Source organism: Xyrauchen texanus, chromosome 29 (genome assembly GCF_025860055.1).
Source record: "Xyrauchen texanus isolate HMW12.3.18 chromosome 29, RBS_HiC_50CHRs, whole genome shotgun sequence".
Classification (NCBI taxonomy): Eukaryota; Metazoa; Chordata; class Actinopteri; order Cypriniformes; family Catostomidae; genus Xyrauchen; species Xyrauchen texanus.
Window position 1 is genome coordinate 8,362,448 of NC_068304.1, and position 17,078 is coordinate 8,379,525.

The following is a 17,078-nucleotide window of genomic DNA, read 5'->3' on the forward strand; positions in this document are numbered from 1 at the left end:
AAACAGCACTTCATCCAGCAGAGACGCCATGTGTGGACGCTTAACGGTTACCATGACAACCTGCGTAGCCCAAAACGATCCATTATTTACCACAATCTGTTTTGTGTATGTATTTAAGTTTCACAAACACATCACCTTTTTACAGTCGTGGTAATCATTACAATTAATAAACATTATTAAATATAAAATGTTGAATAAAATAAAATGTAACAATGTTTAAATGCCACCAATGTGGGGGTCACGACCTGGCGGATTGATATTATGAAACCCTGATGTACGTTTGGGGTGAAGTAGTGATACATTGGTGTTTATCTGTAAAGCACGGGGTTAATGTTGACACAGCCCTTTCGCAATAACTGAAATGGACGCTCTTTCAGTCATTGTGGCGGTAAGTAGCCTCCAGTTTGCCGGCTGTTGTTGTTTTAGTGTGGAAAGTAGTGCGCTGACGGAGGCAGAGGGCGCTGTGGGAGCGGATGTGATGCGGCAGTTCGCAGGTCGCTCAGCTGATGAAGGTAAAAGCTGCTACTGCACTGTGTGTATCCGCTACTACAACACTGGAACAAATAGGTAATTACAACAACACCAATAAACATACACGCGAAGGTACAGTGACGCCTTACATCTTATGCGCACCGGAGCCCTTCGTGTGAAGCAGCTACCGTGTAATATGAGTTGAGAAAAGCCACACGAAAGACAAAAATGGTTTCCATTTGTCATCTCTCAAGCCCTTTTCCTGCTTGTTTCTTTTTGTGTGTTCATTTCAAGAAGGCCTCTCCGGGCTTTGGTCATCAATAAAACTACTTGAATCCGTTATAATAACACTGACGAGACAGCGGAAGCAATTGTGACCTGTTCGTATGCCGTTTAAAGCAATAGAAAGTTGTGAGACCAGCCAAGGTAGTTTAGATTATACATGTACTGTATAATTCGTTTTTTTTTTTTTTGTACTCTCTGATTTATTTGTAAGTATGGGACATTTCAAATATATATATATTCTTATATTCTTATATATATATTCTTTTGAAACGTTTTCATGCATCAATATTGTGCACTAATGCACATTATAATCATAAGCTACTAGGAACCAGTCATATATGGGGAGTTTATAGAATAACGGTTGGTTTTTCTGCCCTTTTTGTCTTATTTTTTTCAAAAGATAATCTTTTGATTAGCCAATTCGGATCTTTTTTTTAATAGTAATATATTAGCCCACGATACTGGCAGGCAATGAGAAATTAACCAAATGTTATACCTGTATTGTTTAATTTGTGTGTTAATAATGTCACTAAACATCTAGGTAGTTAAAATGAAGGAAGTTTGCATGCATCACAAGTGCTCGTTTCGCCTGGGACTTCTAGCCGTGTTTCGGTGAAATATTGATAAGTGCAGTTTGTCGTTTGTTTACGTCTTCGCTCACTTTGACCTGATCTTGCCCGCATACACGTCGACAGGAGACCGGCTTCGCTCTTTAGCTTTACCACATGGAGGCCGAATACTGACAACAACGGTACAATCTTTCTCTTTCTAGCTCTCAGTTCGTGCTTGTTCCGACTATACTGTTGTTGTATATTAAGTCTGGTTATTTGTTGTCAATCGCTTGTCACGCTTCGTCACTTTAACAGATTCGCATGGGTGCTAACAATACTAGCACGAAAGACCAATCACGTAAAACTAAACTACTGTGGTTTCTTATTTAAGCTTTTGAAACCCATTTCAACTACAAGTCAGCCTTAAATATGCATTTGATGTATGGTTAGTTGGATCGATACTCACTTTAGTGATTTATGTAACTTAGCTTGGCTAGCATGGTAGCTAGCATTAGCAAACCATGATCCGTTTGACTCAGTGAAGGGTTTAATGATAATTTTCACTTTAATCCACCCTCAGTCAAGTTTAGTCATCTATAGTGCCTTAAAACACGAGTGGCAACATAATTTCGCACGTACACGTGTTTTTAGAGAACTGCCACGGATGTTTTGCCATAACAAGAGCCCCTGTAGAGGGCCTAAAAACGCGAGACCGGTGCACAGGGCCTCGTACTGACAAAATCAAACTTTCTCTCAGTATTTTGGTCATTCACGTGGAAATGTAACCACACGTGCTTTCGTTTAGTCTTCTATCAGATGGTTTGCTCCTGTACATAATGTACTCCGATCACAGTTGAACGGGAGTTGCTTCACGGACTGGGCAAAATAAACAAAAGGATCCGCTCAGGCCTGTGCTCGAGATCGGCCTTCACAATCATGTCGTATTTTCATGTCAACAGTCTGAATACAAACGTCAGGACGAAACACAGTCGGAAACCTTCATTCAATTACTTCTGATTGGATTTATCGATAAGGGTTTGGATGCGATTGTCTCAATTTGAAGGGATTAAACTTCTAATCATCGAGCGATCAATTCATTCTGTCATCGAAGTTGAAGCGTGAATGGTGTGCACAGGGTGTTTTGACATGTTTTGGGGGCTGTTCGATGAAAGATGATAACGAGTTCGCTTCTTTTGCGTTTCTGTGACTGGGGTTTGAACTGCAGATTTAAGGTATACCACTAGCTTGCTTACTGAGGTAGCTTTAGTTGTGATGAGGTTTTTAAGAAGAAGGCCTGTCAGCACGTTTGAACTGAATACTCTACAAATCTGTTCCAAATCTTTTCCATTTTAACCCATATTTGTTTAACTTTTAATGACCGTGATTCTAAACCAAGCGAGCCGCATATCTAGTAGACGGCACGTTTGAACGTCACAGTCGCGTTTTGAACAGACCTCGTCTACATGTGTGTGTATTGTATGTGTTTTCGGCCGCTTTTTAGTGTTCTAGAAATGATGCGTAACACTAGATGTCTGTGATTGTATAACGACTTAGTCATGAATAGAAAATCTGAAAAAAGCTAATTTAATTTGCTCACGAAAGTTAACGAAAGTCATTATCTGTGGTTTGTACATGGTGTGAGTAGTGAAACATACGGTGTAACTTGAATTAATTGGGTTGCAGTGGTACAGTTGGTAGTCTATTAAGATTGAATTATTAAATTTACTATAATATCTTTAAATGTAGCTAAATGTGGTTTGAGCCCCCTTTGGTGTGATATGAAGTCATCCAGGGGTTATACTGCATTATAATAGGCTTAAGCCTATTCAATATGTCTTGTTTTCTCTTCCATTGAGATCATACTTAGTCTTCATGGGCTTCCTAAAATGTCTTGCATAACAAAGAATGATATTTGGCAACGGTTTTGAATATATTACTAAACAAAATGGCTGCCTCCTTAGCCTGTAGTTGTATTAGAAAGCCTCTCTTATTTGTGCAGTTACTTTTGACCATTTAATGGAGTAACATAAACTAAAGACTAAAATAAACCTGTTTTTACCCTTTACCCCCTCCTTCCTTTTCCCATTATTGCCCTCTTGTCACCCTAGGCTGCTGGTTGGGGCATTTGCACATGGCTGGTAAGTTCGAATAGCGCTTGTCATCGTCATGCTGTTGAGAAGGGTCCAATGTGAGGCAGATGTGCTTGTGAAGGTGGTGGGACAGTTTTCTGTTTAACCCCTGAGTCACAGCACATAGACATTACTGCATAATCTTGAGTTTGATGTCTTGAAATCCAGAGGATGGTTGTGTGAGGGATAGTCCACTCTGAGATGGAAACAAAACCTGTCATTTACTCAGCCTCATGTTGTTTCAAACCCATTTGGCTTTATGGCTTCCATGGAACATGGAAAGATACAGGTATGTTAAGGCCAATTCACACTGCCCCAACAAACACCAATATCCAACAGTTGTCGGGTTTGGTTTGATGTGTATGAACACCCTGATGGCAGTTGTTGGCTTCTGATTTCACCAACTGAACATAATCAATTGCTGTTTGTGGGGTCTTGGAATGATTGAGCAGCCTGGTATGATTTTCCAACAAACGCTGACATAATCTGTCTGTTGACTTCACGCGTGCGTCCCTGCCATCTCCTAGAAAATAAAAATGCATGAGTGCATCTGCATCGGTAGATCACTATTACTCATATGTTTGTTGTGAACTTGTTAAAGCATATAGCTAAACTCCAATATTCAACATAACTAATTATCAGTAATCCGAGAAATCACGGAGTGCCGATGAATGAAATTACTGACTGACTGGTGATGCACGTCACCTCAGCTGACTCATACACACAAAAATTATCTTTTGCCGGAACCTGTCACAAAAATATATGTAATGGCTTTTTACAGTGTAGTTTAGAAAGGCACGAATGCAATCGGAGTGCAAACAGTGAAGCGTCCAAGTACTGATGTTCTGAAACATCAGTACTCATGGAATGTCTCTCGTCCAATCAGATTCGAGGACTGGAACTAGCTGTGTGTATATAGATAGATAGATAGATAGATAGATAGATAGATAGATACAGTATTGCCAATGCATAATCAATATTATAGAAAAAGAAAACCCTGTTGAATTTAACCTTGTCAAATGATCCAGAAACTGTATTTTGAGGAGCTGAACACTGACAAACTAAAGTGCTTATTGATTAATCACTTTGTTTGGATTGCATTACAATGTTTTACGTTTTGCATTGTGATGTGTTTGTCCTTGGGACAGGTAAATTGGTCATGCACTTGTCCGGGTAATAAAGTTACTTGTCTGGAGAGAAGAAAGGATATTTAAGTAATAGTTACATGCACAAGATTATGACAGATGACCAACCTAATAGAAGTGTTTCCCCTATATGCATTCAGCATCGCCACACCACCGCTACTAAATTATGAGCACCACTGATGAGATTTCACATGGTTCATTAATATATTTACGCAACATAACACTTGCTAGGCCCAGTCAGCTGTGCGCTTTTTAGACTGAAATGAAAGGGAGCCCACCACACACACAAATACACGCACATAATCACTTAACCTGAGCGTGACCTGCAACGGAGAAGCAGGATACCCGCTGGGTCTCAATATCAATGCGGGATTACATGTATTGCGTACAAATGTAATAATTCCCACGTGTTACACGTTCAGAATGCGGCGAATTACAGCACACTTTTATTTACTTGAACATGTAGCTGTGAAATGGTAAACAATTCATACAGATGAACAAATCAATAATCTTGTTTGTATCAAGCTGTAATTGCAGAATCTGTGCGAGTAAATAATCTCTTCCGCATCCGTCTCTCGTGCACCTCACTGAATGCTTGTTGAGTTTCGTGTAAGTGCACAGAGAGTGTCACAAGTAAGTTTGTCGCATATTTACTGAACTTAAGATTCAACGTACGAATGCCGTTTATCCGTGTCTATGTAAGTGAAACAAGAGATAACTATCGCTCCTGTTTCTAAACAACAAAGCAAAGCTGTCAACATTGCAAGCGCGCGACGTCAGAGCAATCTTGTTTTCCCCCCTTTCATATCACCGTGTTTTCATATCGCTCCCTCATATCATATTACAGAACCTTTGATAAGAAAGGTTGTGTAATTCAAGTGACAGTGAATGGTGATCGTAACCAACATTCTGCCTAACATCTCCTTTTGTGTTCCACAGAAGAGAGAAATTCGTACAGGCTTCAGGGTGAGTAATGACAGAAATTTAATTTTTGGGTGAACTGCCCTTTAACTACCTTTTATAGCCTTTGTTAAATGTATCTGCCAAGAGCAAAAACAAATGTTAGTCAGCACATGATTGCATCACGTCTTGCTGAGAAACAAGTAACTGAAACAGAGGACTATAATTAGTCCATATACTTTAAAAATCATTCTATCTGAATAAAACTAGAGGTAAGAATTGTAACCTTCTGTGAGATTTAGGTAAGATTGTTGTAAATGTTCAGATGTTTTAGGTAAATTTTACCCCCAGAGCCCTTCAAAAGCCCCCAGTATACACACACAGGATCAGGCGAAAATGAATAACCCATCTATAATGATTCTAAGGTCGTTTTATGCTATTTCTCCACCGTGTGTTAATATGGTTCTGGCGTTACAGGCTCGTGGACGCACGCACAACAGCACCACTGCTGAAAAAATCCAAAGGGAAACACTGTAATAGTATTTTACTTATGCAATCAACTTTATTCTCTGTGACAGAAATGTAAACTCCACTGGCTAGGGGAGGAGGTTATTGTCAAATGGTAGTTATGTTTTGCAGGATACGCACAGTAGTCAAATAAAGAAAAGCCTCTATTGCCATCATTTACAACAAGGGTGCTCACACTTTTATGGAATGAGATTTACTTTTACATCATGTTACTGAAGCAAGATCTAACCATGCACAATATATACATTTTCAAAATACCAAAATTTCAGTAGCCTGTAGTGAAATTTGAGGATTTGTATAGTAGTTTTAATACCACAACAAATAGCACTAACTAATTAGTTAATTAATAATAGGATAATTGTTTAAGTTCTTAAGTAATTTGTCAATTTAAGTATTAAACAATATTAAAATAACAGAAGAAAATAAATACAAATTAAAAACATAGAAATTTAAAAAACATACGTTTTACATAGTTTCAAGTAAACATTCAGAATAAATTCGACATAAAACTTCTACTGGTCTTTCGTGTATGATTATGATGCATTAATACTTTTATTCGAGAGTTAGTTTTATACTACTAAATTTATCCAGCCACTGAGTGGTTTTCTTGTTTAATTTTAATGGTTGTTTGATTAATACTCAGGACACAGTAGACAGTAGCAGGTCTATTATTATCTCACACAAAGCCACTGTTTATGTTCATTTTCGACATAACTCCCTGTGTTTATATGAACATCTTAACAAAACGGGCATTTTGGCAGAATTTTGAAATGTATTTTGCCGTTTAGGCGTGTATCCACATTAGCACGAGTGCTCACGGAGCACACACATAAGCCACCCATCTGTCAGTCAAGCAACACACGGCTACTAGAGTGCTAGCTAATGACAAAATGATGCGCTCTGGATTATTTTCAGCAACTGAATAAGAATATTAACTTTGTGTTAAGTGACACAAATCAGTTAAGAATTCAAAATCAGAAAAATTACATATTTCATTAATCATTAAAAAAAAATGATTTTTTTTTTTTTTTTTTTTTTTGTACTTTAAATTTTATACTCCAGTAAAAAATAGGAAATTAAAAAAATAGTCAAGGGACTGTGCGTTTTGATAATTTTTTTCGATCTAAAGAAACTAAAAGAGGTGAAAATTTTGCACCTCTTTGTGGCCCTGAAAATCTTGTTTTGTACTGATTGGTCAACTGCAACATCGTCTGTTCTTCCTCAAGGCCGTGAGACAGAATAACAGTTCACTGTTGTTAAATTGCTCATATTCAAATATTTATGTGGAGCATAGGTATTCATCTCTCTCGCTATTATCACTTGCTTCCCTTGCCAATGATTGTCCCAATGCTAAATCGCATGCAGGCACGAAGCCGAAGCACCTTCATCAGTGACTACATTCAGTGATCATTTTACTGTTTCACGGCCTTGAGGAAGAACAGACAATGTTGCAGGTTGACCAATCAGGAGAAATGGGCGTTTCAGGGCCACCCACATGTTCAAATACACTTTTTAGATGGAAAATCAAAATGCACAGTGTCCCATGGGCAATTTTCCAATTTCCTATTTTTAACTGGAGTATAAAATCGATAGTAGGATAAAAAAAGTTATTATTTGTTTTTTTAATATTGGTTTTGTAAATGATTAATGAAAAGTATATTTTTTTACCAATTACATGTGCACAGACAATTAAACTAATGCACAGCTGAACTTGAAGTTGCATGCTAGATGCTTGACTGGCGTTGTGAATGGGTAGGTGCTGTACCAATGCGCCATGCAGTGCAAAATCCTGAAGTATATTAAAAACTGAAAACTGTCTCTTGCATGATGAAATGTCAACACAGTCATTATGGACCTAATACTTCACCATACTCATTATATTCTATTATTCAGGTTTTCACAAGGTCTTATAAGTTGATACTTTTACGTGCACATCACTGGCAGCACGTCAGGGTGATCCTAAAGCAGCCATCATGCAAATATTTTTTATATCAAATCACACATGTTTGGCTTCATCAGCATCCTCTTCCTTGTCAGTCATCTTCAAAGGGAAACAAGGACATGCAAAGATGCAAGTTTGTTGGATCAGTGTGAAAATGCCTGTTGTGTTTCTCCACATTCTAAATACAACAGTCAGCTTGAGAATGTTTAAAGTGTTTGTTTGGGCACGGTGAATTGGCCTTTAGGTAGAATAAGGAAAGATGAAATGAAAGAGGCTGACACACTGTTTAACATCTCCTTTTGTGTTCCACTGAAGAAAGAATGTCATATGTTGTAACAGCATTCTTTCTCTGACCCTTTGTCAACAGTTTCTCTGGTGTGCCAGGGTTGCTCTTGCCACTATATGTCATCTCTCAGCAGGGCTCGCAAACAGTTATTAGGTTTCTTCATGTGATTGTTAGAATTTGGGCTGGAAAGTTGATCCAGCATCATTAATGAAAGGTGAAGTAAATAAAGCCATTTCTTCTCCCAGCGTGGAGTCTGTGGTAGTGCCAGCCATTTTATGCAAAGGAAATGGTAGGCACTAATGAAGACTGCTGAATATTAGATTTACAGTAATTAAACAGTGAAACAGAGTTTTGCTAATTAAAGCTAACATTAGTTGTCACGTTTGAAAAGAGGCAGGTAGAAGTAGGCCTGTAAAATTATATAAAATGCTGTTTGTTGAGATGGAAATGATTTAACACGTATAGAGAGAGTTCATCTAAAAATGAAAATTCATTTCAAATTCAGTTGTTTACTCAAACCCGTATAACTTTTGTTGAGCACAGGAGGAGATGTTTGGCTGTTCCCCCTTTCTAACTTCGGTATAGTTAACTGAAAAATCTAAACTATCATTATTTACTCACACTAAAGTCACTCCAAATCATATGCCTTGCTTTCTTTTGTAAAACAGACATGTGCAAAATGGGGGAAAAACCCTTTGTACATTTTTCACCATGTGATGAAATTGAATAGTGACTCAGGGCTGTCCAGATCCAAAAAGGACAATAAACATCATAAAACAAGAATAAAGTATTTGGCACATAAGTATCTTACCGTTTTCATTTGCTGTCACGTAAGCCATGAATAAACCTAACCATTGCCATTGACCTGAGAGGTTGTGGCTTCTGTCCTGTGAGGATCCATGTGACTCTACCCTCCCTAGCAACTGGGCCAATTTGGTTGCTTAGGAGACCTGGCTGGAGTCACTCAGCACACCCTGGATTCAAACTCGCAACTCCAGAGGTGGTAGTCAGCCCCCCTAAATTTAGTTCTTTAGTAGCTTCCTTTTGAACCTCTCATAAGATATGTGAAACCTGGGCCTATGATTGTACACATTGTATGTGTTTTCAGATTGTTTGAGGAACCTGAACAAGAGATAAATGTATTCCATAAATTTATTGTTCTCATAAAAAAAAAAAAAATAGAATTACTTGAGATATGTGCAGATTTCAATGTAATATTTCATTTTAAACCTAATTATATTGTCCAAACACATTTTGTCAAATAGAATTTTTTTTGTCATAATTAAGTTTAATGGCAACTCCGTTGCAGTAAGTTGAGCCTTTTTGCTAAATGCAATTACTCTACAATTCAACAAATCCTACATTTGAGAGATATAACTGCAAAATGTAGGTTATGCGCCAGAGAAAAAAAAACTTAAGTTCAATAAACCATACAAACTATCAAAGACACTGGATGTCATTCATTGTCTTAAAGAATTGTGGATTTCCGGCGACAGTTGGCAATGCAACAAATTTGGGTTATTATCATTGTTAATTTTTACAGTTTTTTGTTTGTCTTTTGATGAAACTGTCCTTTTAAAATTAGTCAATATTTCATCATGTCATATTCATTAATTTTAGTCTGTTTTAAAATGGCATATAATTTTAGTCAATGGAAATATTATCTTTTAATTGACTATCTGCCAAACATTTCTTAATTTAAACCTGTATCAAACCTATAAGGGTGGTTTCACATATAGAACGTTTTAAGTGAATCAAACCCAGTTGGGTTAAAGTGAACTAGAAAGGGAACCAGTCGCAAATGACCTCAGTGCTTTTGGTGTTAACAATGTAAGTGGACTAAAAGAGGAACCAGTTTCTTTTTTGGCCCTCTTCACATTATTGTGGTCTCAGATGCCTTGTTCACACCACAACTCCTTAAAAACTCAGATCCCCTTGCAGCTACGGCTGTCACGATATGAAATCTGGCTGACAATAATTTTTCATTATTGCGATTTTATTATAAGCAATTTTTATACAAATTGTCATACTTCTTAAGGTTCATATGCTTATTACATATAGACCTACACTAGAGATGTAATGGAAAATGTCATATCATGATTATCGTGACCAAAACTATTATGGTTATCAGTATTAACACTGTATTGTTGAAATGTGATGGCAATTTTCAAACCGTACTGATAAAAACACTGAAATCATTTAAACTGGTTTCATATGAAAATCAACAAATAAAATTAGAAACTAAGGGAATAGCAAATGCAATTTTATTATTGTGGTTACATTATTATTATTAACTTCCACATTTTAAATGATCAAAATCTGTAGGTTGTTTGACTAAACTACACAACATTACATAGCTCTGAAATTCTTGATTCTGGTCACTCATCCTGAAATTCTGGCTTCTTTCATGTCTCACGCTCTCTCTCCTTTCATACAAACACAACTGGTGCCATTGTGCATCTCTGTTATAGTTATCGATTGTGTTGAAAATGAAATCTGAGGACTTCAGTATTTGTATTGGATGATTGTTTTGTAGACTGCAACGGATTATAAAATAAAGAACAGGTAAACTTTTAAAACATTCACCTCAAATCACTATTTCATGTCCCCGTAATTATTTGAAAAGCTGTTATTAGTTTTATGAATGTATTTCACTTAAATATTGCTCTTATTTTTTATTTGTTACTGTCTTGTTTTCTTGTTCGTTTGGCTTTGCTCAAAGTGATGCACTTGTTAGGAACTTTTTCTTTGCGGAAGTTTGCGTTTTTTTACAAGTGAGTTGAAATTATTTCAACCCAATTAAATATTGTGTCCAACTATGTACTTTTCCTCAGACTTTTCCCCAACTCCCCAAAGTTTGTTTACTTGCATGCACTATAAAGTGATGGATGATTGTCACAAACATGACTCGCCAGATTGGACACGTTGCCCCGTTTCCCAGCGACTTTCCTCTGGCAAGCTCTGCAGAAAGAGTTAACATTTTCTACTAATTTTCCTTCAGCATTCTTATAAAATCCAAAATATGACCATACTTCTCATTTGGTCTTCTCGGAAGGTTGGAAATTTTCCCGAGCGCTCGCCATGTTTTCTCGGTAAATAAACAATGTTGCATGCTGTGCTCATGCGTCAAACTCATGCTGGGTGTGTGTGGACAGCATTTACTGCAAGTTTTACAAATCACTATAATCACGCACAGTTTTAATAATAATTTAATGTGACATGGTAATACTAACCGTCTAGGAATTTTATTGTGGTTTACCGTGAAACCTGTAACCGTTTCATCCCTATCCTACACCTTTAGTAATTTATTGATATTTAACTTGAAATCATATAATAAAATGAGGCTATAGGATTACTTTTAAGGCTTTAAAGAATATTGAATTGTTCATAAAAATGATTGCACAGGGATAGAATTACATACGTTATATTTTGTTATTTATGAAACCCAGAAAACAGCAGCAGTTATATTACATTATGCAATAGTAATAATGTATACTGTATTTCTGTCCTAAATTCTTCACACTCTCATGTTATGTTAAGCTTCTCCGATAAAACCTACAAGCCCTTATTTCCCATGAAGGAAAACATTTGTAATTCTATGTGCATTTTAAAATATTTGTCTTCGTCTCATGTAATGGAGCGAGCAAGCATCTCCTCCTGCGTGTCATTTACATTGTGTGTATGAGACAAGAACATCTGCCATTGCGCAAATAAATCTATAAAATCCTCACTTGTATTTTCGTGGGAGTTTGGCGTGAACCTCCATAGAGCACTTTAAAGCTGTTCATCTTAACACGCTGCTCTGCTCTGAATGCAGCCGGACTGTTTAAATAATAAAACAAGAACAGAATATGTGACAAAAACATGTCATGGTATATCTATAGTAGTTTAAAATTCACATATGTGGACAGTAAATTGTGACTGGAATATGAAGTACGTAAGGCAGCTTTGTATGGCAAGCCACGAGGTAGGCCTACTTAAGTGCAAAGCGGACTGGTACCTCTTCACATTCAAATCACACAAATCAATCGGACCACAAAAGGACCCAGAAATGAACCGTCCCGAGTACCTAACATATAGATACATTACAACTGTTCTTGTTTTGAAAAACCTGAGCTCCTGAAATAATAATGAATAAACAGTATGTTACTTTTTATAAGTTAACCTACTGTATTCTGAATTCTTAATGCTTTAGAGACTAGTTTATGATATTGCATTGGATGTTGCGTGTTTTAATGGAAACAGTGTATTCTCAATGCAAGTTACACATATGCGTGTCACTTCAAGTTCACCTGCTCATTCGGATTACTCTGCAGATGTAAGTTGTTGAATTGCATGTATGTTGTGGATATAGTGATTATACTATTAAAAAAATATTCTTTTGCTGCTGTTCAGCACGTTTAACTCGCACAGCTCAAGCGTGAAAAATCCCCAGCATACTTGATGAAAAGATTATAAGAATCTATATCGAGTGTCTCCTATAAACAGATGTTTCTCTATGTTTCTTCTTCTATTTCTATCTTGAACTGTTAATATCTTGCCATATAATTTTTTATCATCATATTTTCGTCAATAGTGTGCGTTAATAAGTGTTTATTTGCGGTCGACTACCATATCTTAAACATGCTTTTAACAGACACCTTTGTCCACTTGGTCCATTTTGTCCACAAGAAAACTTAAAGTAAAACAATAACAAAAATGTTGGCAATTTTTGGTTTGGTTGAATTGATGCAACAAATGTGGGATTTGTACACCAACAATCTGGAACCAACAATCATCCATGAGATTATCTAATCAGCCAATCATGTGGCAGCAGTGTGATGTATAAAATCAGGCAGATACAGGTCAGGATCTTCAGTTAATGTTCACATCAACCATCAGAATGGTGCCAAAAACAAAAAACATCCAGTGAGTGGCAGTTCTGTGGATGGAAATGTATTGTTGATGAGAGAGGTCAACAGAGAATGGCCAGACTGGTTAGAACTGACAAAGACTGCGGTAACTCAGATGACCGCTCTGTACAATTGTGATGAGAAGAATATCATGTCAGAATGCTATTCTGAGATACGGGTTGGTGCTGTTTTGGCATCACGAGGGGGACCTACATAATATTAGGCAGGTCGTTTTAATGTTGTGGCTGATCTTTGTGTGTGTGTGTATATGTATATTTTTTTCACTCTTTGTTTAGATAATCATAATTGAATATGTATTATTTAAAAAAAAATATATAGATTTTCATATTTAAAGACTGAGACAATACTAACAGTACAATCTATACATTAAAGTCCTTTGAAAAGTATCTATATTAAATGCTGGAGGTCAGGTAAAAATATATCCAAGTCAGTTTTATGCGACCTTCATATAACAAAAAGAAAAAAGTTGAAATGTGTTTCTTTTAATAAAAGTCAACCCCTGGGACATGAAATTGCCAGAAACACCCATAAATAATTTTGGTACAATGAATGTCAATAAAATAAATTCTGCTTTTATTAAATTTTATTCTTCAACAAATATTTGAAAACAGAACGTGTTATGTACATTCACATGGCTGTAGGTACATTTTGGAACTGACACTTGGCAAAATGACCACTTCTGTTTACAAGTATGCCCATGTACCAGTATGAGCAGATGCTGATTTTCTCAAAAGTCCAAAATATTGGCCAATTAAAACGAAACTCTTGACAATGTGTCAAAAAAATAAAGGGGCCAAAACGTCAAAAGTTGTCACCGCTACCAAACCTTAGAGTTCACATGCATGCATGCAGTGAAGGCTGAACTCCGCAACCCAACTAACCTTGTTTAGTGTTAACAAGTCTTTGTTTTGTTTTTTGTCACCAGTGAATGGTAGTGTCTAGAAAGGGTATGTCCCTTCAGGAGAGAGGTGCCAATGTCCAACCGGCCTAATTCCAATCCAGGGGGGTCACTGCGCCGTTCACAGAGGAACACAGCCGCGGCCCAGCCACTAGACCACACGCTTACAAGAAGGTAAGTGTACACAATCACATGGAAGTGTGTTGGTTGCAGCTTCAGACTTTGGGATTTTGTGTCATGTCATTATTTACTCATCTTAATTTTGTTTCAGACCGCTATGCCTTGCCTATTACTACTTCGGTGGAACAAAAATGAAAGGCCAATCAAAATGGTTGGGAATTATATTCTCAGTCATCATTCATTTTCACTGCATCTTTTGAATTCACATGGAATGTGAATGGTGACTGAGGCTGTCAGTCCTTAACATTTTGATTAACCTCTCCTTTTGTATGCAAACCATACAAGTTTGGAATAGGGAAGTGCATGGATAGTTGACATTTGGTTAACCGTTTGAGGCGCCTGTATTAGAACACCAAAATCACTATTCAAATATTCTACATGTGCAAATAATAGAGACCTTCAATCGACCTTAGTCCACTGGTCCCGACAAACCATCAGTTTCTGGGCTAGGTTCGGGTCAGTTTTCTAGTATAGGGTGAGTTAGGGGATGTTCACCCGTGTTATAGCACTGACCGTGCTGTCTTTGAATTGCTTTTATGTAAACACACTGGACAGACACCTTTGACCACTGTGCAACATCACTGCATTTTTTGGACACCGTGTTAAGTTAAAAAGAACTTACATTTTTGACCAGTGAGAGACACCTGTGTTCTGTTTCATTTGTTGCGATGCGTCTAGCTTTTTGTTGCACATGTTTTGCAAAAAATTTACGTTCTGAAGAATTTCATTGGTTAAAGGGGTCATGACATGGTTTTTTTATTGTATTATTATGTTCCCTTAGGTGCAATTATAGTATTAATATATTTTTTTTTAAGAAAAACTTTTAAAATCTAGTGATTTATGACCTTTTCCCACCCTGTTTCTCATCCTCTGATTCAAACAGTCTGTTTTGGGGGCGTTTTCCATTTAAGACTTCAGTGTTAACGCCCACTGTTATGATTGGCTAACGTCAGTGCCTATGTATCAATTATTGACGCCCCAGCCAGAACAATATGCAAGTAAACTAAGTAAAAACACTGTGATTATTCATAATGAATGAAATTGCACTTTAAAAAGTAGTTTAAAGTTTAAAATAGATTACTTACAGTTTGCGTCGTCGTTGTTCCCAGAATAGTCGGCACGGACTTATCTTTGAGCAACAGTTTTCTGGCAAAGCCAGCATCGTATTGAGATTTGTTCTCAAAACAGTCATCCTTAAAATGTACAGAACAAACGCTTAAGTTAACACTTCCGTGACTGGAACGTCCGCAAAAAATAAACTGCATCCATTTTTCCCTGACGTCTGGATCTTTCGGCAGCTTATTCAGAGGTTTTGTTTGACCACAGCCAGGAACAGCACATCTGTGTGGCATTGTAATTTTCCTGTGCACAAGTAGTCTCTGTCAGAGCTCGCTGTCCATCGACTGAACACTTGTGAGGCGACGGCGATACTGAAATGAGCGTGAGTTGTCTTGGCGCTTAAAGCGTAGTTATCTTGTGCTGGAGGCGGTCATATGCAAACGCTGTTACGTCACTTCTAACCGACACGTCACTTCTAACCATGAATCCAGAACGAGCTGTATTTTGAGCTTGATTAAATAAATGATTCGTTTAGAATGGGGAGGACGTCTTAAAATATTAAACTTGCAGGACGTTTTAATGATACAAAGACCTCTTATATACCAAAAGATCAAGGCAAATTTGGTTTCTCATGTCATGACCCCTTTAAGAATACTATGTCAGTGACATTTTGATTATTTTTGTTTCTTTAATGTGTAATTTTATCATTTGAAAATATCTGTTTCGCTATTTAGGCTTACAGTCCTTTGTGCACTTTAGTATTCCCTTAACAAAAAAAGGACTAAACAAATAACCGTTCTGGAATACTTGCTGTTATCCACAATTATTAATATTACAAATGGTTACCATGCATATCCCTAGTTTGAAATGATATGAGGGTGAAAAAATGACAACAGAATTTTCTTTTTTTGTGAGCGTTTACCAGAATTAAACCCAACCTTAAACCCAAAATGTGGTTGTAAATGTGGTCCGTGATAGCTGCTTGTCTTCAAGATGGGTGAATAGGAAGTGTTAAGAGTAGGAGCTTCAGGTGTAGTCAGCCAGTAAAATTGAATTTCCTCTTCCCCATCCCACACTGCTCTCTGCTGTTTAATTCCCAACCTCTCTAGGTTGCAGCAAGAGCAAGTAAACCAAAAAGCAAATTCCCCACCTGAAAGTAGAAGATCTAATTCTAAGGTTTCCAAAGCCCCGCCCAGCTCTGCTGCCGGCTCCGCCCGCGGCCACTCCTCTCGAAGGTATCCCTTTTTCTCTATTGCGTGTGGGTCTTTTGTGGAAGTGCGCAAATTAACAATGTGTAGATCAGAGGTTGCGTTAACTGGAATTTTTCGGTCATTTCGACAGATAGAAAACAAAGAAATGTAACAATTTAAACCTAGTGTGTTTTTTACATGGTATGTATGCGACTCTTTCTCTGCATGATGTAATTTCTTTGCAAAGTAATGGTGTAACAGTTTGTTTCTTTCAAAATCAGTAACACCGTAATGTATAAAAGTAGCTCTTCACACTCCTCCAAGATTTTAGTTTTTGATATTTTTTATTTTTTTGTAGCATTTATGTTTAGGAATGTTTTGCCAAGTGTGGGTCGTTATACTTTTAAACTTGGACTAATGATTGAAAATTTGAATTTGATCTATATTAAGACCATATCCAGGGTTCGACAATAAGGAATGTTCGATGGCCCGGGGCCAGTGTGAAAGAGATTCGGGCAAGTTACTGTAACTGTCACTTGCCTGATTGGGCCAGTGTTGCACTTCTAACATTAGTGCTTGAAGACAACAAGAGAAAGAGCAC

General features: G+C 37.2%; 1 protein-coding gene across 2 annotated transcripts in view; it reads left to right on the forward strand.

Moving 5' to 3' along the window:
• Positions 1-2,262: 2,262 nt before the first annotated feature.
• Positions 2,263-17,078, forward strand: part of trip12 (thyroid hormone receptor interactor 12) — a 75,126-nt gene continuing 60,310 nt past the window's right edge. The window contains exons 1-3 of one of the 2 annotated variants that reach the window (XM_052096636.1): positions 2,263-2,539; positions 14,076-14,222; positions 16,397-16,522. In XM_052096636.1, coding sequence (XP_051952596.1) covers positions 14,125-14,222; positions 16,397-16,522 — 224 coding nt within the window. In that variant the 5' untranslated portion in view covers positions 2,263-2,539; positions 14,076-14,124. The remainder of the gene's footprint in view (positions 2,540-14,075; positions 14,223-16,396; positions 16,523-17,078) is intronic. The other variant, XM_052096637.1, reaches the window with a different exon arrangement.